Below are 24,873 nucleotides of genomic sequence, written 5' to 3'. Positions count from 1 at the left end.
GTTCTGGGATATTGGATGTGTCCTCTCTCGTGAAGACTGACGAGAAGAATTTGTTTAACCTGTCAGCTATCTCTTTTTCCTCCTTTATCACTCCTTTCTTGTCTCCGTCGTCCAGTGGTCCCACTTCCTCTCTGGCTGGTTGTTTCCCTTTCACATACCTGAAGAAGGGTTTGAAGTTTCTTGCTTCTCCTGCCAGTCTTTCCTCATATTCTCTTTTTGCTTTCCTGACCTCTCGATGGCATTTTTTCTGGTGTCTTTTGTGCTCTTTTTGGTTTTCCATTGTTGGGTCCATTTTCCATTTTCTGAAGGATGATTTCTTGTCACTTATCGCTTCTTTTACTGCATTTGTTATCCACGCTGGGTTTCTAGCTCGATTTTTTTTGCACCCTTTCCTAAACCTTGGGACGTACAGGTCTTGTGCCTCATGCACTGTGCCCTTAAGCAGGGTCCAGGCTTCCTCTATGGTCTTCATCTTCCCTGAGCTGTTGCTGAGCTTTTTTCCCACCATTTTCCTCATGGCCTCGTAGTTTTCTTTTCTGAAGTTGAGTGCTGTCGTTGTGGTTCTTTTCACCTTTGATGTCCCTATGTTTAATTTGTACTGGATCATGCTGTGGTCGCTGTTCCCTAATGGTGCTAGTACTACCACCTCCTTTGCGGGTCCCTCTAGCCCGTTGAGGATTAGGTCCAGAGTGGCATCCCCTCGCATTGGTTCCGTGACCAGCTGCTCCATGAAACAGTCCCTCATCGCCTCTAGGAATTTAGTTTCTCTCGTTCAATTTGAGTGTCCAATGTTCCAGTCTATTCCCGGGTAGTTGAAATCCCCCATGACCACCACCCTTCTGCTTTTGCACACCTGCCTCAATTCGGCCTCCAGGTCCAGGTCGTTTGCTTCTGGCTGTCCTGGTGGGCGATAGTACAGTCCTAATTTTATGTCAGCTCCTTCCCCTCCTGTCAGTTTAACCCATAGTGACTCCAAACTGTCCGCCCTTATTGTTGTTTCTATCCTGGTTGAAGGAATGGAGTCCTTTATATACAGTGCTATTCCTCCACCCTTCTTGTGCGCCCTGTCCCTCCTGTAGAGTTTGTACCCTGGCAGGGCCACATCCCATTTGTTGTCCTCGGACCACCATGTCTCTGTGATTCCTATTATGTCTAGGTCCATATTACTGGCTATAACTTCTAGCTCCCCCATTTTAGTCCTTAGGCTCCTAGCATTTATGTATAGGCAATTTAAGTCCCGGTTTGTTACCTTTCCTTTTGGATCTCCTCGTGATTTGATGCTCCTGCCAATCTCCTCACAGGCTGCCAGTCCCCGAGCCTCGTTCTGTTCACCCTCCTCCAGTGGTGTGTCTGTGTCGTCTTCATCCCCCTCCTGTAGTGTGTCTATCCCGTCCTCTGTCTGCTTCTTTGTTTTTGGGTATCCCTCCGGTTCCGGCTGTTTCCTCCTTTTCTTGCTTTTTAGCTCTAGTTGCTTCTTGGGTCCCTGTAATGTATCCTTGGGTTTATGACCTAGAAGTGTCCACTCAGTCTCTAGCCCTCTTACGTCATTTCCTGGTTCAGTATCCTTGTTTGATACTGTGGTCCGATGTGTCGAGGTCAGATCGACCATCGGCTTTCCCCTTTTTATCAGTTTAAAGTCATGTCTATGCAGGTCTGGATGTTGCGTGCCAGCATCCTCGTCCCAGCCGTGCTCAAGTGCAGTCCGTCTCTCCTGTAGAGCTTGTTTTTCCCCAGGAATGTTGTCCAGTTCCGTACAAAGAGGAAACCCTCCTCATCACACCATCGCCTCAGCCATCCGTTTGTTGCTTGCAGCTCGATCTGCCTCCTCGCATCTGCCCTTGGCACAGGCAGGATCTCTGAAAAGGCTATCTTCCTTGTCCTCAGCTTCAGTTTCCTCCCCAGGATCCTAAACTGCTCGGTCAATGTGGTCATGTTGAAATTCCTTCTGCTGACATCATTGGTTCCGACGTGAATTATCACTGCTGTTTCTTCTGTCTCAGCTCCCTCCATGATTCTCTCGATTCTGTCGGAGATGTCCTTTGTCCTCGCCCCTGGGAGACATGTTACAGGCGATCTGCTCTGCCTCCTGCTATGTGACTGTCCACCTCTCTCAGGATTGTGTCTCCTACCACGATTGCAGATTTCCCTTTTCTCAGCTTCCTCCTGGGTCTCAGGTCTGTGTCGGTGATTTGATCCTCCAGTCCTTCCTTTTCCTGTTTGGTTCCTCCACAAGGTCCTTCTCCCCCGGCTTCTGGTGGGGCCTGTCCTCCATCTGTTGGTTCCCTTCTGAAGAGCAGGTGATCCTGTGTCTCTACCATCTTGCAGGCCTCCTCGATGAATCTCTCGAGCTCTCTGACCTGTTCGTTGATGTGATTTTCTCTGGTGGTGTACTCTGTTGCCTCAAATTCCCTCGGTTCCTCTATGGAGCGGAGTCCCTCCAGCTCCTGTACTTTGATTTGCAGTCTCCCGACCTCTTTCTTTAGGCTAACCAGCTCCTGACATCGACTGCATATGTAAGCCTGCCTCCCGGAAGGGAGGTAGTCATACATGTGACTGTCAGTTTGAAAGTGGCCCCCCACAATATTAGGTGGTAGGGGTTAAGTGAAAGGCGTACTGACAGACGCCAGGTCCCAGGTTCAGTTCCCTCACAGATGACTCACCAGGAAGTAGAATAATAGACACGACCAGAGGTGATTGCATAAAGAATATATTATAGAAATAGTCTTACAGAAAAGTAATATTTATAAGCATTACAATTAAGCAGAGAGCATTACACTTAAGCAGAGAGCAAGCAGTCTCACTGCCTTACAGAGGTCAGAGGCAGAGAGGGACATAGAAGCTTGTAGTTCTAGGAAGCTTCGTGTTAGATAAATAAAGGGAAGTATAGAAAAAGAGAGCGATATTGATAGCTGCATAGAAAAAGAGAGAGAGAGAGAGAGAGAGCTTGTGTGTTGCAGAGAGCAGGCTTTTATACCTTGGAATCTTATTCTGAATAGAGAAAATATTGTATCTCCCAGTATCTTTCTGTTTAGAACTTGCAAACTGTTTGAGACAATGGTTAATTTAATAGACAAAGGAGGGTGAGAAACCTGATGGGATTAAGTCTCTGGCTTGATCTGTGCACCATTATCCTAAGCACCCTCTTAATCAGGCATTAACACCTTTTAGCTAGCCATGATTCAATCGGGGCTACTTGAATCAATCAGGGCTACTGCACACAGAGTCTATCTGCATTCCCATGCCAGAGTTAGATTGATATAATCTCCCAGAGGCCTCTAGGCTGACATCTCCCATACTTTTTTTTTTTTTTTTTTTTTTTTTTTTAAATGAAGGCAAGCTTGTGGTACCCTTATTTAAACAGTCAATCTGCAATTAGCAGATGCTTCTTTTACCTCCAACATTATAGTCGCACGTCCCCTTTGCTGCAGAATCTCCAAGCTATGAAGATAGGTTGTTCCCATTATGAGTTCAAACCTCTGTCTTAGGTTGTATAGGCCATCAACTGGGCGGGGATCCCAGTATGCCTATATCTTACCTGTCGTTGAGCGAGTGAACGGTACATAAGGGATGCAGGAAGCTTTTTCAGGAGGTTCAGGTATAAAGGTACCAAGATGTCATAAGAGAGAGTATCTAAGTATGGGATATGGGATAATATTATATCTGACCCTGGTAATGGTAATGCAATAGGCCATGCCAAATTAAAACCAAATTAGGACCAAATTAGCAAGTGTCAGAAAAGATACTGGAAATACATGTATAACTGCCTTAAAAGTTAGAAGGAAGCTTGTATGATAAGCGTTGTAAAGAAATGTACATGTGTTTCACTTTACAGCAAAGAAAAAGCATAATAATACATAACAAAATTTGTACAATAATTAAGATAATGATAGGGTGAATTAAAACATTAAATACGTGGTTTGCAGTGGGCGAATACCCAAAGAAAAGTTCCCAAACTGAGACATGAGCGTCTTGTATTAAATTTTGTGCAATCTGTCCATTTTAAAAAGTGATAGTATGAATCACTTCTTTGGAAGTTTTCTTAAGTTGTTCAATGTAAGTATGGAGTTCAGTAAAGTTCAGCAGCTTGTGGAATGTCTCATTCCCCATTCCAAGAGGTAGTGGATGTACAGCATATGAAATAAAGTCTGGAATGTCCATAGAATAGGTTAAATAGGAGGAATTGTACAGCAAAGCGTTCTTAGGAAGGTGGCTATATCCGATGAACAGGAAACATTGTGTACAGCATGTGTGGAAAAGTCTTTGCAGTCAGGGTGCATGAAGATGAATTAGTCCAGCAGGAACCGGCAGTCTCTTTAAACTGATGAGGTTCACACTTGAAATGAAAGGATGTTTGCACAGGATCTGATGTTTGCACAGGATCAGTCAAGTCACTGGAAAGTCACTGGAAACTGGTGGTGTTCGCCCTTGATATGAAATGATGTCTGTGCATACAGGGAGGGATTTGAAAAGAGTCCCGATATCAATCAGCAGCTGTACTCCAGTGTCCAAATAAGATAGAAAATGGAGGAGAAACCATTTTGCCTGTACTGAATGTATAGAGAGAAAGAGAGAGAGAGACCAGGTTGCCTGTACTGAATGTGGCAACATGTAACAATATTTTACTTGTTTTAGTTATGGCAAAAGACAGACAATAATCAAGTACTTAAGGTTCTTAATCAGACATTCCAAAAATATATGTTTTTATGTGCTGCATATAACTATTATGGCACTTCAGAGAGACCATAATTCTGTACTGAATGTATATATAAAAAAAAAAAAATTTTGTCAGAAATGTGTACTGAATCTAATGAGAAGCATAGAATAAACACGGTATAAAGTGAAACCTTTACTTAAAAATATAACCCCTAACTAAGCTAAATTTAGGATATAAAAAGAACATTGCGCAATTGGGCTAGTTAAAAAAAAAATTGGGGAAAAGAGCTCTAGAAATGGCCAATGTTATGTATCCTGGGGTACCCCCTAAACTAAAACAAATAGACAAAAGACAGACCACATAGCACAGACAACATAAAACACAAATTTTGAGGCGTCGGCATTATTCTTCCATCTGTCAAGTGTTCAGGGCTGAATTTAACTCTGCAAATAGTAGTACAAATAATGCATATCATAACCATCTCATATTCAGAAAAGGCATAAAGCTAATATCTTCTTTGGAACATCTTTATCTCTGCAGTGATAAAGAGGAACCTTGGAAAACACTAGAAATATCTTTGTGCCAAAATTGGTCTGGGATGGCTATATCCGAATTGCTGCTAGGAAAAAGAAAAAAAACATTTTAAATTAGCAGCAACCTCAAGGTCACTTAGAGCAAACTTTGTCCATGTTCCATTCAGGCCGACCTGGACCACATGTCTGCCACCTGGGTCCCACAGCACTCGGAGGAATGGGCACTGCGGTGCAGAAGTCAGGTGCAGGCTAGATTTGTCTTCTTTTGTCTGCACTGTTGTGTCCTGGCATTCAGAGGCAAGGGGCAAATTCCGAAAATCATTAATCATGTCTAGGACAGAGAAAAATGCACATTTAGGGTTAAATTTCACAGTAATGTCAGAGCAAGAGGCAGCCACTGGCACTACAGGCTTTGAAATCTTAGTTAGAGCCTGAGAGTGTAGAGTGAACCTAACAGAGCCCTCTGATTTAGCAAATGACCCGGTTGGAGAGCCACATGCTAAAGAGATAGGTCCACTCAGACCCCTCTCCTCCATCTTAGGCACCAGTTCTGTTGCTGGAGGAAGTACTGGTTGCTGTGTTTGTGGTGCTGTGTACCTTTTCCCACAATCTTGTGCCCAAACTGAAAGATCTGCAGCCTCTGAGTGAGTTACACTATGATCATGCTTCTGCACTGGCAGGCAGCATTGTGTGGTTAACTGCACAGGAATAACCTCATGAACCAAAGGTTTAGAAGCATTTAGAATTCCTGTACCTAATGCAAGACCAGTCACCTCAACTATTTCTTTGCCTGTATTCTCACTCGTGCTGGCAGTAGTTTCTACAATGTTTTTCATTAGTTTCTTTTGTGGGATAGACACACACTTTGAAGCTTTGTCATTTAGACCCTGAATCTCAAAAATTTCCATATTTTTCTGATCTCCAGTAGGAGGCGCTCTATCTGTAAAACTGATTCTAGCCCCTGTATCAATCAAAATTAATGTATCCTGACCCTCTATGGTAGTATTAACCTTGGGGCTGTCGGAAGTGTCCAAAATCAAAGGTGTAACATAACTCAAGCTGAATTCTGAGTCTGACTTCTTTCCCTTATCCTGCGTCTCCAAAAGTGAGTCCACAGGTAAGCGAAAGGAGTCTGGCTGGGCTGAGAAGGCCTGAGTCACCTTGGCATTCGGACACAGAGAGTCAGGACATCCCTATGGACTAGCACTGTTTTTCCTGGCTGTCAAATCACTTTTTACTCTGTCCAATTCTATCTGCATTGTGTGACGATCCTGTTCCCATTTCCTTTTCTCTTTCTCTAATGCTTCTGTCTGTGCTCTGAGCTCATGGAAAGGAATGTAAGTGGAGGAATTTCTGTAACTACCTCTGTCATGCCCTCTATTTCCTGTGTGTGGTGTGTTCTTGTATTGGGATGCTCCCTCAGCACGCCACCTTCTAGCTTCTGAGACTGAAATAATTTGAGCTGGTTGGGTCTTCCACACAGACCCAATCCTGAGCAGTAAAGTGTCAAAAGGTGTAGTTTTAGGGTCCTCCGAGAACAACAGAAGGTGTTTAGTAATCTCGGGAGATAATAATTCTAATAGGAATTCTTTATGTTCTCTCTGACCGTAATCTGAGGAAATGGGCCAATGTTCATGCTCTTTAAGTACCGCGTTGATTACCCACACTCTATATGCAAACTGCTCTGGTGTATCACTTGGCAGGGGTGAAAGAGTTCTAAGTACTTGCAAAGAGGTGCAGCGAAATAGTTTTTCGATGCCCATCTTTACAAATTGGTATGGATGAACAAGAGATCCAAATTTATAATAATGTGGACCCAGGGCTAGGTGCATAAGCTTATCAAAATCTGCATTGTTCCTTTTGTATTTCCCTAGACCCCAGTGAATCAGTATGTCAGTAGCCCATTTGCACCATTCATTTATGTTAAAAGGCATAGGGTCCACTTTCTCCACTATTCTTTCAATGTCACTATCTTTCATATGTCCCTGCAGCACTACAGTTACTGGAGCTGTGTCACTTATAGGGGTACTATTGGTATTGCTCTGGCCTGGTAATGAATTTTCCTCACTTTCGTTTGTCGGGTCTTCTTCCTGTTCTACATCTGTAGCTAGTTTACCTTTTCGCTGGCCTGCTACAAAAACAGTGTTTTGTTTTTCAATAAACTGACTACATGGATTATAGGGTGAATGATAGGGTGAATGTTGCACTGGTGCAGATGGCAGAATCTGTGAGGAGACAGCATTAACCTGTCCCGGTGAGGCACATTTTGACTTTAAATACTTTAATTCTGCCTTGGCCTCTTCTAATTGTTCATTTACAGTTAAAAAGGTATTTGTGGCCTGAACAATTTGGGTTCTTAGCATGGATATATTAATTTGTGCCTCATCTAAGTCTTTGGACAGCTGATGGCACTGAGTGTTCAAGTCAGTATTATCTTGTCTTAGGCTAATAAGTCCTCTACATAAGCCCTGAATGAAAAGGCATTTGCGTTTATCTGTTTTCTTTCTAAACTCCTGAGAATGAGAAACCATTTGTTTCTGAATATCGTGCCATGTGTTTTCTGGAAAATTACCCTCATATGGACCCCCTTTCTTGTCAAAATATTTGTGTACAATATCTAAGAGTTCTTGAAAATCAAAAGGGTTCATATTTGAGGCTGCAGAAGTCTGCCTTGGTTCGTGGGCCTTGCTCATATATTTCATGAGAGAGAATGGGCTTCTAAATGTCCCTGTCTGTGTGTAGCCTTTGAGATTGAAATGCTCCCACTTATGAAGGAGGGAGACTTTAGTTTATAGGTAGAAAAGCGAGGTAAAGCGTGTTAGGCAAGAGTCATTGGCATAAGTAATACACTTATGCCTACACTTGCCCCCACTGGTTACTACCTGAAATTTACAGGCAGAAGTTTAGCAGGAAAAAATATAGAAGAGCAGAGGTGTCAGCTGCCAGTTCCAGTCCAGTGTGCACTGGGCCTTTCACCAGGGCAGAGACTGACAAGAAATAGAATTAAAAGCACAAGGTAAAAAAGTTAAAGTTAGTACAGATGTGGCGTGTCTTAATTGAGTGACTGTTTTCACTTTGAACCCTGCTTTTCTTCAGAGCAGCTCAAATATTCTTACATGCAACACCCTAGCAAGCATATCAAATCATACAATGCAAACTGGCACAGGTAAACTACAAAGACTTTTGATAGTAAAATCTCACCAAATATAAAACCCAAAATATTACTGAAACTTTTCACAATTGTGTCATCCAGTCTAAAACAATTTAAGGGTTCCAAAAGGACTTTTGATTTCTATCTCACTCTGTCTATCAATCAAAAATTGAAATAAAATCTCACCAAGTATAAAACCCCACAATATTACTGGAACTTTTCAACAGTGTGTCATCCAGTCTAACGTACAATCAATCTAAGGGTTTTCCAAGGACTTTTGATTTCTATCTCACTCTGTAATCCTATTGCACAGTGCATAAAAAAAACTTAAATTCTACTTACCCAGATGAAATCATCAGGAAGGACCGAGACAGAGCCCCCAAAATGTCAGTTTGAAAGTGGCCCCCCACAATATTAGGTGGTAGGGGTTAAGTGAAAGGCGTACTGACAGACGCCAGGTCCCAGGTTCAGTTCCCTCACAGATGACTCACCAGGAAGTAGAATAATAGACACGACCAGAGGTGATTGCATAAAGAATATATTATAGAAATAGTCTTACAGAAAAGTAATATTTATAAGCATTACAATTAAGCAGAGAGCATTACACTTAAGCAGAGAGCAAGCAGTCTCACTGCCTTACAGAGGTCAGAGGCAGAGAGGGACATAGAAGCTTGTAGTTCTAGGAAGCTTCGTGTTAGATAAATAAAGGGAAGTATAGAAAAAGAGAGCGATATTGATAGCTGCATAGAAAAAGAGAGAGAGAGAGAGAGAGAGCTTGTGTGTTGCAGAGAGCAGGCTTTTATACCTTGGAATCTTATTCTGAATAGAGAAAATATTGTATCTCCCAGTATCTTTCTGTTTAGAACTTGCAAACTGTTTGAGACAATGGTTAATTTAATAGACAAAGGAGGGTGAGAAACCTGATGGGATTAAGTCTCTGGCTTGATCTGTGCACCATTATCCTAAGCACCCTCTTAATCAGGCATTAACACCTTTTAGCTAGCCATGATTCAATCGGGGCTACTTGAATCAATCAGGGCTACTGCACACAGAGTCTATCTGCATTCCCATGCCAGAGTTAGATTGATATAATCTCCCAGAGGCCTCTAGGCTGACAGTGACATTCAACGCAGTATACTGGAAAGCTTCGCTGGGCTTCTGCTGCCTCCATTTTTCCTTCCTCGTGCTCAAAGTTCCTTGGTGCGTTGGAGTGTGCCCGGCGTGTAGCTAGCTACAGTAGTCCATAATATGTAAAGTCGCATATGAGTAGCCAACTCTAAAAATGGACTGGGATAAATTTGTACTAGGAGGCCAATAGCATATAAAATTCTCTCATTCTGCACTCCTCTTTCACTCAATATGTCAGTGGAAGCCAGAATTTAAGTTCTGAATCAAAAGGTTTTCTTGCATTTGGATTCTTCAAGTGAAAATGTGACAGTTCTCAACATCAGGCAGAGTCAAGAAAAATTAGTTTCAAAAACTCACAATCTTTTTATCATCTTCTTTAGGGCTCTCTCTACATTCTGGAGACTCATAAGTTTGGCTTGACTATAGTGTCTTTATCTGGTAGTTCATTCCAGATGGGAGCTCAGGTACAAGTCTCGGAGGCTGAAAATCCTAGGAACTTATGTTTCCTTCTACTTTTTGGTTGCATCTTCTTTCTTTCTCTCCTTTTTCTCCTTAGAAGTAGTGGCATAGCTATGGGTGGTGGGCACAGGCCCACCCATTCTTGGCTTAGGCCTACTCTATCTGGTCCACCAAAAAAGTTCAGTGGCAGTCACCTCATTCTTCTCTTCATCCCTGAATCTGGCATTTGTTCCCTCACTCCCTTGGCCTGACAACTCCTCCCTGTTTAGTTTAGCATCTTCGCCAGTGAAGCAGTAATGCACATCCACTGCCTGTGTTGGCCTGGCAGGCTTCCCTCTGCCATGTTCCACCTCACTGATATCATTTCCTGTTTCTTCTCTGGGTGAATGGAGGAGAGGAAGAGACATGTATTGCAGGCATAGGAGGGGGGGGGAGTTTTGGAGGGCCCATTGATCTTAATTGTGAGATCACCCAAAATGAGAGTTCTAGCTAGGCAATTTCTTAGAAGACTGTGGTGGTAGGTTAGTTCCCTTTTCTAAATACCACCTGAAGCTGGTGCAGTGCTGAATCGGCTCTGGTACTATTCTGCTCTTTCTAAGTACACTGGTTGGACTAAACAGGAATCCTCTTTCCTATAATGTAATGGTGCAGTAGCCATGGAAGCAGCAGCCAAAGAAACTTCCACTGGGCTAGGTATTTATATCAGCACAGTTTCCCTCCAAGAGGTGTCTCCTCCCACCACTATTAATCACTGGTTAGGAGAGTCAGCCTCTTATTCCAGAACCTGTTGGGATATGCAAAAGCCAAAGTCGAAGTCCATTTTTTTTAGTACGGTCACTAGAGATCTCTGCATTCCTTACTGAGATAGAATCTTGAAAGTCTTTACATTCTATAACCGTATTTGAACACCCAGATTCCATTACAGAATGCTAACGTAAACTTGTATCCATTCACCTTACATTTACATGCCCACAGTTGTGTCATATAAATGTGGCAGAAACATGTGTAACATACAGTATTCTGTAATTTATGTGCATAGGTGGGAACTCCTCCCATGTATACGAGCTCTTACTGTTCATGCATCCTGATAGCATAGTTTTGAAGGCACTGCTAGTACTTACATGAATAAGTGTACACTTACCCACAAAATTGCTATTATTCTGTATATTTATTTGCACAAAGGGTTAATAAATATGAGTGTACAATTAGAGCATTATTCTTCACATAGCTATTTTAGGACATTTTTTGTTTTATATTCATATATACTGGGTCTAGTCAGAGGCTTCTTCTGTATTGAAGATGCAAAAATGTCTGTGAGCATATGGCCTATATGCAAAATTCATGTCATATAGCAGAGGATGCGGTCCTGGAGAAACCCCAGCCATTCAGGATTTCAGGATATCCACAAAAAATATTCATGAGAGATTTACATGCATTGGAGGCACTGCAAATCTCTCATGAATATTCATTGTAGATATCCTGAAAACCTGACTGAAAGGGGTGTCTCCAACAGCAGGTTTGGAAATCACAGATTTAGGGAAACATGTACTTTACTGACATTAGAATTCACAGTTAAGAGATTCTCACATGATCCCATGCAGATCAGGATGGTCATATACCATATATACTTGAATATAAACTGAGGTAACCTTTTCCCACCCAAAAAAGGAGAAAAAAAGGTTGACTCGAATATAAACGGGAGGGGGGGGGGGTGTAATATTCAAGTGAGGCTCTGCTCCCAGCTCCAACCTCATCCTTCCCCTCCCCTGCCAGGTTCTGCACCAAGCCCCACTCCTTCCCTGTCCTGCTAGGTTCTGTACCCTATCCCCCCTCCCTCCTGATGTCTTACAGACCTCCACCAGGCCTGCCTTAAGACAGTGGGCCGGGACAGGAGGGATCCCTCCTGTCTCCTGCCCAGCCAACTTTAACAATTTTTATCTCCTTTCTGCCAGCCCCTTCCCCCTCCCTTCCCACTGCGTACCTTTTAAATCCCTGGTGGACCAGCGGTGGGCCAGAACAGGAGGGATCCCTTCAGTCTCCTGTCCCGGTCAATTTGAAATAACTTTTATCTCCCTCCCGCTGCCTCCCCCTCCCCCCCTTTTAACAAGTAACCTACCATTCTAGATTAAGTGGTTGATAAATTGATTAGTGGACTGCCACACATAATGGGTATCCCACTCAAACTTAATGGATCTGTATTTGGGCTCCTCTTAACATGACAACCAATAATAATAAACAGTAAATGCTGAAAGGAGTATGTCCAACCCTGAGATTAACATTAAAAAAACTGGAGTATATTTTAGATTAATACATGAATAGGATAAGTTGAAGGAATTGTGTCATTACACAGGAGACCTCTCCTGCCCCAGCCAACTTTAAACAACTTTTATCTCCCTCCCAACCAACCTCCCCCTCTCCCCTCCCCCCCACATACATGTTTTTGTTTTTTTCATTAAATCTTTATTGATTTTCAATTTAAATTTTAAGCATTACAGTTGTACAGAAAGCAATAATAGAAAAGACATTAAGTACAATATAATTATAACTCATAAAGTTAACAAACATTTTTACTATTCATGCTCAAGTCCTCAACTTGGGATCCAAGCCTCAAAAACAGCGAAACATAAAGGAAAATACTAAGAATTTAACAAGAAACTGAAAGCTGTAGCTCTGAAGAGGTCATCAAATAACAAATTATAGGGCTCAAAGATTTTTCCCATCCAGTCGAGACATTGCCACAAAAGTTGTCAATTGAGATGGTTCAAAGAACACATACTTAACAGTACAGTAATACACAATACATTTACGTGGATGTCTTAAATAAAAAGTTGCCCCCAAAGATATAACCCCTGGTTTCAAAAGAAGAAATTCACGGCGGCGTTTTTGCGTCTCCCGTGCCAAATCTGGGAACATTTGTATTTTATGACCAAGAAAAGTTTTTTGTCTATTTTTAAAGTAAAGCTTTAACAACCATGTTTTATCAATTGGTAGAGCTAAAGTAATAATCATAGTGGCTGATGATGCTAAGTCCTTCTCAGATGTCTCTAAAATTTCTGAAATATTTAAGGCTTCTTGTTCTAAAGGTTTTCCTTTTTGTTGTAGATTTTGTCCTTTTTCAGGGAGGTAGTAAACCCGTGAAAATGGTGGTAACTGGTCTTCAGATATCTCCAAAATTTCCACTAGATATCTCTTAAGCATATCTCTAGGTGTTACCAAATCGAGTCTAGGAAAATTAATTAACCTTAAATTGTTACTACGTGAGTTATTTTCAAGCACTTCAATTTTTCTCCTTACCCCCACATACATGTTAAATCCCTGGTGCTATAGCAGTAGGCCGGGACAGAAAGGATCTCTCTTGCCTCCTGTCCTGGCCGACTCTAAGAAGTTTTAACTCCCTCCCTTGTATACCTTTCGAATCCCTGGTGGTCCAGTGGTGAACTTCGGAAGGAGCAACCTTCCTTTGCTCCTGCCCATGCAGAGCCACTAGATGATTGGCTGCCACAAATTCTTGCGGGACTGCAAGAACCCATGGCAACCATTCAGCTAGTGGCTCTGCATGGGCAGGAACAAAGAAGGTCGCTCCTGCCTGGTTCACCGCTGGTCCATCAGGGATTCGAAAGGTACGATGGAAGGGAGGTATAACTTCTTAGAGTCAGCTAGGACAGAAGGCGGGAGAGATCCTTCCTGTCCCGGCCTACTGCTATATCACCAGGGATTTAACATGTATGCGGGGGGTTGGGGGGGAGGGGGTTTGGGAGGGAGATAAAAGTTGTTTAAAGTTGGCTGGGGCAGGAGAGGTCTCCTGTGTAATGACACAATTCCTTCAACTTATCCTATTCATGTATTAATCTAAAATATACTCCAATTTTTTTATGTTAATCTCAGAGTTGGATATACTCCTTTCAGTATTTACTGTTTATTATTATTGGTTGTCATGTTAAGAGGAGCCCAAATACAGATCCATTAAGTTTGAGTGGGATACCCATTGTGTGTGGCAGTCCACTAATCAATTTTTCAACCACTTAATCTAGAATGGTAAGGTACCTATTAAAGTGGTAATCTATCAAGCAATATCAATAGCTACATTTCTTTCCTAGCTTAGGGTACCCAGTGGGGTGATAACCCTTCAGTTCAATCATTGTCTTAACTTTTTACAAGTTATTAAAAAGGAAAAAGCATTTACTCATATCCTATACTCTGTTTCAAGAAGGACATTTTCTGAAAACAATGTGAATTTTAAATAATTATTTAATATGCCAAATACAATCTGGATGACAAATGAAAGCAAGGCCAAAATTATTTTTAACAGATTTTCTCTGTTTTTTAAAAACTTTTTTACCAGGAATTATCAATTAACCAACAAACAGAACATGGTGAAACGAGGAAAACGTCTGGGACACTGTGCTACCAGGATACCTCACAGCATTCCCTTAAGGTCCCATCCCTAAAGATAATCGGTACTCGTCATACTCTCATTTTCTCAGTCACTGCCCCTTTAATTTGGAACTCTCTCCCTCTACACCTTAGAGCTGAACAAAACGTGCAGAAATTTAAAAGCAGCCTAAAATGCTTTCTCTTTAAAGACGCCTATAACTGAATTTTTTTTAAACAAGTACATACTTCCACACTACTTAACTTTTCCCCCTTTCCTATTGTATTTCCCTTTTATGTATTCTTTCTAAGAAATTGTAGTTCTTCCCTTTTCTCCTAATGTTCTCTGGCCACAAGTATGTATGATTAGTTGGTGTATGTCTAATTATTTAAAATGTTTGTCTCCCAGCTATTTAAAATTATTATGTACAACGCTTTGTACCTTTGAATAAGCGTTTAATCAAAATTTAAATAAACTATAAACTATACAAGCTATACCGCAGAGACAGAGTAGGGCAAAACGGTGGGGGTATTGCCCTATACATCAAAGAGGGAATTGAGCCTACCAGAGAGAACACGCCGGTAATGAAAAATAAGGTAGATTCTCTATGGGCCACAATTCCGGGAACAAATGGAAAGGAAACGAAGATCGACATCTATAACCACCCCCCAGGGCAGTCCGAAGAAACTGACGGTGAAATGACGGATGAGATTAAGCACAACTGCAAGGGAGGCAACGCAGTTATCATGGGCGACTTCAATTATCCAGGGATAGACTGGAACCTAGGCACCTCTGGCTGCAGTAGGGAGACCAAGTTCCTGGATGCTGTAGGCGATTGCTTCCTGGAACAACTTGTCAAGGAAAATATGAGAGGAAATGCAATTTTGGACTTAATTCTAAATGGACTAGGAGGACTGGCGCAAGGTGTAGAAGTAGAAGGGACACTGGGAAGCAGTGATCACAGTATGATCCACTTCAACCTGGACACAGGGGCAAAATATTGATCCAGAACGACAGGTATAGCACTGAACTTTCAAAAAGGGAATTACGAAGGGATTTGACTCATGGTGTGGAAGAAGATTAAGAAGAGGATAAGCACTGTAAAAACGCTAGAGAAAGCATGGTCCCTTTTTAAGGACACAGTCACCGAAGTCCAAAATCTATATATACCGCATATCAACAAGGGATCCAAGAGGAAAAAGAACAAGGAACCGGCGTGGCTCACTGTAGCGGTGAAGGAAGCAATCAGAGACAAGAAGACTTTGTTTAAGGAATGGAAAAGGTTAACAAGGGACGAAAAATGGAAAAAACACAAACAACATCAAAGCAGGTGCCATAAGGCGGTGAGAGGGGCCAAAAGAGACTATGAGGAAAAAATAGCCAAGGAGGTAAAAAACTTCAAATTGTTCTTTCGATATATCAAGGGGAAATGACCCGCGAAGGATGTGATGGGGCCATTGGATGACCATGGAATAAAGGGAGTACTAATGGAGGACAAAGCCATCGCCGACAAACTGAACACATTTTTTGTGTCTGTATTTACCGAAGAGGATATACACAACATACCAGAAGCCAACAGGCTATATGCAGGAAACAAAGACAGGAAACTGACAGGGTTGACTGTCAGTCTAGAAGAGGTATGCAGGCAGATTGATAGGCTTTAAAATGATAAATCCCCAGGACTGGATGGCATCCATCCGAGGGTAATCAAGGAACTGAAAGGGATTATAGCTGAACTGCTCCAACTAATAGCCAATCTATCAATCAAATCAGGAAGGATTCCGGAAGACTGGAAGGTGGCAAATGTTATGCCGATCTTCAAGAAAGGTTCGAGGGGAGATCTGGGAAACTACAGACCAGTGAATCTGACCTCAGTATCGGAAAAGATGGTAGAGGCACTGATAAAGCACCACATCATTGATCACCTTGACGGACACAATCATATGAGGACCAGCCAGCACAGTTTCAGCAAAGGAAGATCTTGCTTGACGAACTTACTGCACTCCTTCAAGGGAGTAAACAGGCAGATAGACAAGGGTGACCCGATCGACATTGTATATCTGGATTTTCAGAAGGCATTCGACTACTTCAAAAAATTACGAGCCATGGAATCGAGGGTGATATACTCACGTGGATTAAAAACTGGTTGGCGGATAGGAAACAGAGAGTGGGGGTAAATTGGCAATACTTGGATTGGAAAAGCGTCATGAGTGGAGTGCCGCAGGGTTCGGTGCTTGGACCCGTGCTCTTCAACATATTTATAAATGATCTGGAAATTGGTACGATGAGCGAGGTGATTAAATTTGCGGATGATACAAAGTTATTCAGCATAGTGAAGACACAGAAGCATTGTGAAGATCTGCAACGTGACATAAGCACGCTCGAGAAATGGTCCGTGACATGGCAAATTAAGTTTAACGTGGATATGTGTATGGTGATGCATGTTGGTAACAAAAATCTTATACATGAATACAGGATGTCCCATGTAGTACTCGGAGACACCCCTCAGGAAAGAAACTTGGGAGTATTGGTAGACAAGTCAATGAAGCCATCGTACAATGCGCGGCAGTGGTGAAAAGTGCGAACAGAATGCTAGGAATGATTAAGAAGGGGATCACAAACAGATTGGAAAAGGTTATTATGTCACTGTACCGGCCATGATATGCCCCTACCTGGAATACTACGTCCAGCACTGGTCGCCGTATATGAAGAAGGACATAGTAAAACTTGAAAGGGTCCAGAGAAGAGCGACTAAAATAGTTAAGGGGCTGGAGGAGTTGCCATACATTGAGAGATTAGAGAAATTGGGCCTCTTCTCCCTTGATCTCAGTTAGGGCTCTGGTCTTTGACCTGAGGCCGCCGCGGGAGTGGACTGCTGGGCGCAATGGACCACTGTTCTGACCCAGCAGTGGCAATTCTTATGTTCTTATGTTTAAAAGAGGAGACTGAGAAGGGACATGATTGAAACATTCAAGATAATGAAGGGAATAGACTTAGTAGATAAAGACAGATTGTTCACCCTCTCCAAGGTAGAGAGAATTGAAAGGGCACTCTCTAAAGTTAAAAGGGGATAGATTCCGTACAAACATAAGGAAGTTCTTCTTCACTCAGAGAGTGGTAGAAATCTGGGATGTTCTTCCGAAGGCTATTATAGGGGAAAACACCCTCCAGGGATTCAAGACAAAGTTAAACAAGTTCCTGCTGAACCAGAATGTACGCAGGTAAGGCTAGACTCAGGGCACTGGTCTTTGACCTAAGGGCCTCCGCGGGAGCAGACTGCTGGGCACGATGGACCACTGGTCTGTCCCAGCAGCGGCAATTCTTTTGTTCTTATGTTCTTAAACATATGCTGGCTTTTACAAAGCTGTGGTGGAGGTTTCTACTGGCGGCCAGCGAGGTAAATGTTCAGATGCTCATAGAATGCCTATGAGCGTTGGAGAATTTACCTCACTGGCCCATGGTAGAAACCTCTACCGCGGCTTTGTAAAAGGAGTCCATAGTTCATTATAATAAAAACTCCTTTCACTCAGCTCAATTGCTACCAATCCAGGGCAAGCAGAGGCTTCCCCCAAGTCTGTCTCAATAGCAGACTATGGACCTTTCCTCCAGGAACTTGTCCAAACCTTTTTTGAAACCAGCTACATCAGGGGTCTCCAAAGTCCCTCCTTGAGGGCCAAATTTAGTCGGGTTTTCAGGATTTCCCCAATGAATATGTATTGAAAGCAGTGCATGCACATAGATCTCATGCATATTCATTGGGGAAATCCTGAAAATCCAACTTGGTTTGGCCCTCAAGGAGGGACTTTGGAGACCCCTGAGCTACATTGACTGCTCTTCCAATGCAATAGGTGAGCCATGCTAGACAAGTGGGTTGTACCCCAATGGTTGCATGCCATATGCAGAAGGAATCCAGATTTTTTCTGTGACTCTGTTCTATTTCACTGTGCTCTCTAATACTCTAATACACAGACACATCCATCCTCAGTCATTTGCAAACACTATCCACAAATACACACTTGTATACACAGACCCAGATTATACATTTGTAGACAGTGATACCCCCTATTCACAGCTCCCACCTGCAACTATCCTCTACCCGCACATTCCCATAAGCCATGGACAAACCAGTGCTCTATCCCCTACTACAAACTTGAAGGTAAGCCTCAACTCACTTAAACATACTGAACAAAGTTGTTCATTTTTCCAAAAATACCCCCACCTTCTCACTCCGGGTCCACACACTCAAATGTATTGCATCCACTAGTACCCCACCCACCCCAGCCTATTTATTTATTGTGCAAAAATTAAAAAGCATATATTTTTGCAAACTTTTGAATTTTTGGCTGAGAATTTCCTGCAACCTAATATGTTTCAAAGTTGAAGCCATCAGGTCAGGCTTGGAAGGTGAAGGGACTTCTCTCAGATCACTGCATTGTACTTACGCATGCAGGATGCCGTTTTTGCCATTTCAAAGTAGGTGTTCCTCAGCGGAGACCACATGCCATTGCTCAAGCAGACCCTCCAGGCCACAGGGTGTGGACGAGTGTTTTCGGGGCAGACATACTTCAAAACTCTGCTGGGGGTCCGTGATGCAGGGTACTCCACATTCCCCCCTGTGATAGTGACCTCCTCTGTGCAGTTTATATCTGCAAGGAAACCCCCAACACAAGGTCAGCGTTCAAATTCTCCCTCATATACAGCCTTACAACGGGACAGGTACAGCTTGAGTAGCAATGCTGAGCACTGCCGTGAAAGACTCCAGCCTAGGGTTACCATATTTATGGAGGCAAAACAGAGTGGACACAAAAAATAAAAATGGTTGCTACCTTTGCTATAGAAATATTTAATCATAGCAAAAGTGTAAATGGCTTTTAATTAATGGACTGCTCAGCAGTAGACAATTTGAGTCTGACTGAGTTTGAGCCCAAGTGTACTTATCAGAAGAGTGGATATCCCTCAACAGCTTTAGCTAGTTTTTGAGATACCTGTACAAATCTTTGAATGACATATGCTTAAAGCGGTGCTGCACTAAAAAATTCCTTTAACAGATTCAACCAGCAGGGAAACTAAGAAGAGATACCTTTTTCTCTCTCTTTAGCATCCCCGTGTATCCAGACTGACCAAGAGGCCAGAGGACGCTTCTCTCATTACTACTTCTATTATTTATCATTTCTATAGTACTGCCAGACATACTCATTTGATATTTGACGACAAACTGTTCCAAAGTTTAACAGACTGAAAAGAAAAACAACTGTCTAAACATGTTCTGAGCATTTCAAAAAGAACCAGCAGGGTCAAAAATATATTCCTGAGTTCCAGGCCTAAGGGATTAGACCCTGAATGCCCTCTTGGCCAAGTAAAAGGAAAATAGAGGTGAAGAGGCAAGGGGGAAAAGGTTCTGGGATTGGGAGGAGGGGGATTCCTTTATCCAACACCCAGAGGAAAGGGATCCCCAGGGTAGCAGGTGAGAATTTTTGGTTCTGCAAATCTGTCTGAGTAACATCAGCTCTCAAAGGTCAGCATGACTGGACTACCCATTTTGGGGACCTAGCAGTCAATTGTCCTGTGAGAATAAAGAGTAGTGCTGCCCAATTCAGGAAAAAAAATTTCAATTCGATTCGATTCAGCCTATTGAATTGAGTTTTTTTGATTCGATTCGATTTGATTTTCCTGCCCTATTGGGTGTTTTTTTCAAACATCCTGGTGGGTTTATTTTATAGCCTCTTTACCCCCTTTGCCTTCTCCTAGCCACACTGGCGCTGTGGTGTAAACAAAATAAACAAACAAAAAAGACTTTTCCTCTCTCTGTTAAATCCTAGCTCATGTTTGCGGTCTAACACCAGCTCTGGCAGGATACACGTTTCAAATCTGACATATTGTAATCACAAAACAGAAAATAAAATTATTTTTTCTACCTTTTGTTGTCTGGTCATTATTCAAATCTTGTTGGTCCCAGGCTCTGGTTGTCTTCTGATAATTTGCTTGCCAAGGTCTCCTTCTTTCTTCTTTCTCCGTGCTAACCATCCATCTGACATCTCCGTCCTCCCCTTCCGTTTCCCTTCCCTCCCCCGGAGGTCTGGCATCTTTCTTTTTTTTTCATCTCCATCCACAGATCCACCTTTTCTTAACTACCCTTTCATCCAGCATCTCTCCCTCCTTCCCTACCACCCCAGGGTCTACCATCTCTCCCTTTCTTTTCCCAACTATCTTCCTATCCAGTATCTCTATCCCCCCCCCCCCACACCATCCCTTGTGTCCAACTTCTCTCCCTTTCTGTTCCTTCCCTCCCTAAATCCCATTGTCCATCATCTGGAATACTCTTCTCTTATATATCAGAGAAGTTAAAGATCTTAATCTATTTAAAACTAATTTAAAAACTTTTCTTTTTAAAGCTTCTTTTAATCTCTAAAATAACTCTTTTTACCCATTTTATCCCAATCCCAATGTTTTTTCCCTTACTAGACACTCCTCTTTTCATTATGAAAACAGTATTTTGTAACTTTTGCCCTCCTTTGTCCTTCCCCTAAAGTATTCCTGTTCGTCTGTATTGTCAGTCTGTTGTTTACCCCTCTTTTAATGTTGTATACCAAACATTTTAATGTTGTATACCATATATTTTCAATGTTACTCGCTTAGTATGTAATAAGCGATTTATCAAATTTAAATAAACTTGAAAACTTGAAACTTGAAATCTATCTTCCTCTCCTCTATTTTTAAACCCATTATTTCTTCCCCCCCAAATTCCGGCATATGCACGTCTCTTTGAACCCTCCCCTTCCCTCCCTCCCTCCCTCCATGTACTTCTATACCAGGCCTCCCCTCCCCTGAAGGTCTGTCCCCCCGAAGGCCTGCACCTCCCCCTGAAGGCCTGTCCCCCCATCCCTGAAAGCCTGTCCCCCCCCTTGAAAGCCTGTCCCCTCTTAAAGGCCTATGCCAACATCCCTGGCCTGTCCCCGCTTTGAAGGCCTGTCCCCCCTTGAAGGTATATCCCCCCCTTAAAGGCTTGTCCCCCCCCTTAAAGGCCTGTTCCCCCCCTTAAAGGCCTGTCCCCCCTGAAAGCCTATGCCACCATCCCTGGCCTGTCCCCCCCTTGAAGGTCTGTCCCCCCCCCTTGAAGGCTTATCCCCCCCCTTAAAGGCCTGTTCCCCCCTTGAAGACCAGGAGGAACACGGAGGCCTTCCCGGGAGGGGGGGCGGGTGTGCAGTCCTTCGGAGTGGGGGGTGGGATAGGCCTCCCCGCACCGTTTACCTTTTAGTTGCAGCCTACACAGAAGATCGCGGTTATAGAGTCTTTGCAAACTGCTTTTAGCTGTTTCCTCTGCCACGATTCTGCCTCTGATGTTAGAGAGGGACGGGACCGCAGCAGAGGAAACAGCTAAAAGCAGTTTGCATTGACGCTTTAACCGCAGTCTTCTGTGTAGGCTGCAACTAGAAGGTAAACGGTGTAGGGAGGCCAGGGGGTAGCCGGACTCCAGGGTGGGAAACCGGACGCCAAGGGTGGGGGGAACTGGATGCCGGGAGTTGGAAGCCGGACAGCAGCACAACAGCACTTCCCAACTGACCCTCCCTCCTTGCCCTCTAAAGCAGGTGTTGCAGCGGCCGGCCAGCAAGAGCAGCACTGCCGCTCCTGCTTTAGGGGGCGAGGGGGGAGTGTCCGAATCGGGAAGCCAATTTTTTATTTTATTTTAAATTGTTTCGAATCAATTCACCCGAAGTGAATCGGTGAACCGATTCGAATCGTGAATCGGGCAGCACTAATAAAGAGGCAGGATAGCAGAATCCATTTAACTTAGAAGCTCAAGGAGCCTAGAGAGATGTGACTGGAAGAGTTTGGGAAAATGCTTGTTTAGGGTTTTCCTTTGGGTTCATTAGTGTGGTTGCTATGTTAGTACACTTCAAGAGCCAGTCAAAAATGCATTGTTAGACCAACAAAAGAATTATCATTTTACTGTCTTTCTTTCTTTCTGTTTTATTTCTATTTATTACCCTTGGATTCGAGGAAGGAAGAAAAGTGTTGTTGGGAGGTGAGATCGCTGGGATATGTCTTGCACTCCAGAAATGTTAGTTATTAGATGTAAGATGGGAAAAGAAGAATATGTTAATGTGTCTTGCAGATCAGATGAGTGATGTGGAATAATGAGGATTTTTGACATCTGGAGCAGCAAAATTCAATCTAGACTGAAACAGGAATCCTATTAAGAGGATAAAAGAAAGAAGAGTTCTAATTGTCCTAAATATATTTTTTGTTTAATTTTTGGCTATTAAGAGAACAGCTGACTTGATTTTCTTAATCATTCAATTAAGGCTTTACTTTTATTATATAGCCAAGATCTGGACTGCATCTAATCTTTAAATAGTGAGGAGGGAAGATTTGTGGGGGAAGGGAGTGCGGGGAGATCGAGATGCTTCCATGTGGAGTTTCCAGCAAATTATTATTACACTCTTCCCTCCGTATTCGCAGTGGTTAGGGGCGAAATCTGACCGTGAATATAGAAACACCGCAAATAACTTTTTATATGTTATTCGTGATTTTTTTGTAACAGCTATCCTTTAATATATTAAAATTGCAAATAATAGCAGCAATTGTGAAAGCTGGGAAGCAGCGATGTTCAGGGTGAAAGCTGGGAAGCGCCAAACTTTTTATCGGTACAGTACTTTACTCATGACATAATTTTTTTGGGGGGAGGAGTCAGCATGCAAAAAATTGCGAATAAGCGAAGCCACAAGTGCTGAAACCGCGAATATGGAGGAAGAAGTGTATTACAATTCTTGACATACTGCAACATGTCCACTATTTGATGTCTATGCAATTTACAACCAGGTAATTTATCAGGTACTCTAATGTAGGGCCTTGACGTGTCACTCTTCCCCTCAAGGACTTGGAAGGTAAGGAAATTGTCTCCTCCTTCACATATGTCCTTGGTAAACCTGGGATACCAGTCTCACAGAAGGTGCCCATCAGGTCCCCTATATTTGCATCCATTCAACTGGACAGTCCAGGCAAGCTTTCCCCCCTCTCATCTCCTGTGAGAACTTTGTATTTTTGGCTTTTGTACTAAGCTCTGACAGGGATAACATACAGTGCCTCTCATACATACCTCAGCCACTGAATCACTGCACAGAATACCAAAGGCCATGGAACTTTGCCCAAAACACATTCCAGTGAAACAATAATGTTTCTAGCAAAGAGGTGATCCAACTCCAACACATAGCAGAAAAAATTAAAACAGAATGATGACCATTTAAGAAAAGGAATAAATGTAATTGGGGTTTCATGAATCATAATGATCCAGGCAACAGAAAGAATGGCAAAGTCCCCTTCTATTACCAGAATAAAGATGTTCCCCCCCTCCCAACCTAACTTTGCTAATGTACTTCAGTCCTGTCTGGCAATATTTCCTGCTATTCAAGAAAAGAAGGCCCCTTCTAGCACTGCAAATAGTCTTTAGATAAAGCAGCACTTGACATTCTATATATTACATACATACCGCCTTTGCTAATCCTGCACAGGAATAAGAGCCAGAGTAGTCTAAGTAGTGTGTTCATCCTGGTTCCAAGAAAGATCTGTTAATACTTATTCTTGCTTCTGCTTTTCACGCAGTCTTTGCAGAACTATTGAACAGTTTCATTTTCTCCTTTAGTATAAGTTTCCCAGAATCCTCTTCTTTTTTTTCCTGTTACTCATTCTCAAGAATTACAGTAATACAAATCATACAAGTATTTCTAATGGCATTTTCCCAGAAATTTAGCAGATGTTTAATACCACAGGATAGAATCAAGCATTTTACAAATACTAGTATTCATCTTTGGCAGGGTTTTCTAAGGGTACAAAATCCTATGGTTTGTTGGGTTGACACAAAGGGCCATCTTGCTTTCCCTGTTTGCAAAGAGATTTGTCTCTGCATAGGACTCTCTAAATTAGAAAATACCATATATATCAATTCTTAAATGTATAATTGGGCTCCTGAAGAGCTGCCAAATTACCCAGTACCAGAACATAAACTTTTTGACCAGACCTGGCTTTGAACTTGCATTCCAAAGCAGTGAGATATAAGTAATCCCTGATTCCACCCATTGAAATTAGTACTGCAGATCCCAAAATGCATCATGATGGGCTTGCCAGACATCCAGGACTGGATTAAAATTTCCCAGGGTTGATACATGTCTCAGATATAGGCGTCAGCTCTGTGGGTGCTAGAGCACCCCCATTATTTCTTCCAGCACTGCCCTGTCATCAGAGCTGAAATCTTCCCAATGTAGAGTTATCATATTTATAAACTAAAAAAAAAGAGAACACATGATCATGCCCCTACTAAAAACATAAGAACATAAGAAGTTGCCTCCGCTGAGGCAGACCAGAGGTCCATCTCGCCCAGCGGTCCGCTCTCGCGGCGGCCCATCAGGCCCACTGCCTGAACAGTGGTCTCTGACTAATTTTACAAATTATCTCTAATCCTATCCCTCTAACCTTACCTCTACCCCATATGCCCTCCCCACTCTTGCCTCTTACTAGTCTTGCCCCTGCCCAGCCTCACCCCTCAGCACAGCCTCTCTCGCAGCCCCCCACCCAAGTCTCC

General features: G+C 42.7%; 1 protein-coding gene across 3 annotated transcripts in view; it reads right to left on the bottom strand.

Moving 5' to 3' along the window:
- Positions 1-23,898, bottom strand: part of LOC117360271 (complement C2-like) — a 116,377-nt gene extending 92,479 nt beyond the window's left edge. For all 3 annotated transcript variants that reach the window (XM_033943944.1, XM_033943945.1, XM_033943946.1), the window contains exons 1-2: positions 23,785-23,898; positions 18,740-18,943 (exon numbers count right to left, since the gene is read on the bottom strand). In XM_033943944.1, coding sequence (XP_033799835.1) covers positions 18,740-18,943; positions 23,785-23,842 — 262 coding nt within the window. In that variant the 5' untranslated portion in view covers positions 23,843-23,898. The remainder of the gene's footprint in view (positions 1-18,739; positions 18,944-23,784) is intronic.
- Between the last annotated feature and the right edge of the window lie 975 nt (positions 23,899-24,873).

This window comes from Geotrypetes seraphini, chromosome 5 (assembly GCF_902459505.1).
Source record: "Geotrypetes seraphini chromosome 5, aGeoSer1.1, whole genome shotgun sequence".
NCBI classification, from domain to species: domain Eukaryota; kingdom Metazoa; phylum Chordata; class Amphibia; order Gymnophiona; family Dermophiidae; genus Geotrypetes; species Geotrypetes seraphini.
The sequence above is the reverse complement of the archived record's forward strand: the minus strand, read 5'-3'. Positions and strand labels throughout refer to the sequence as shown.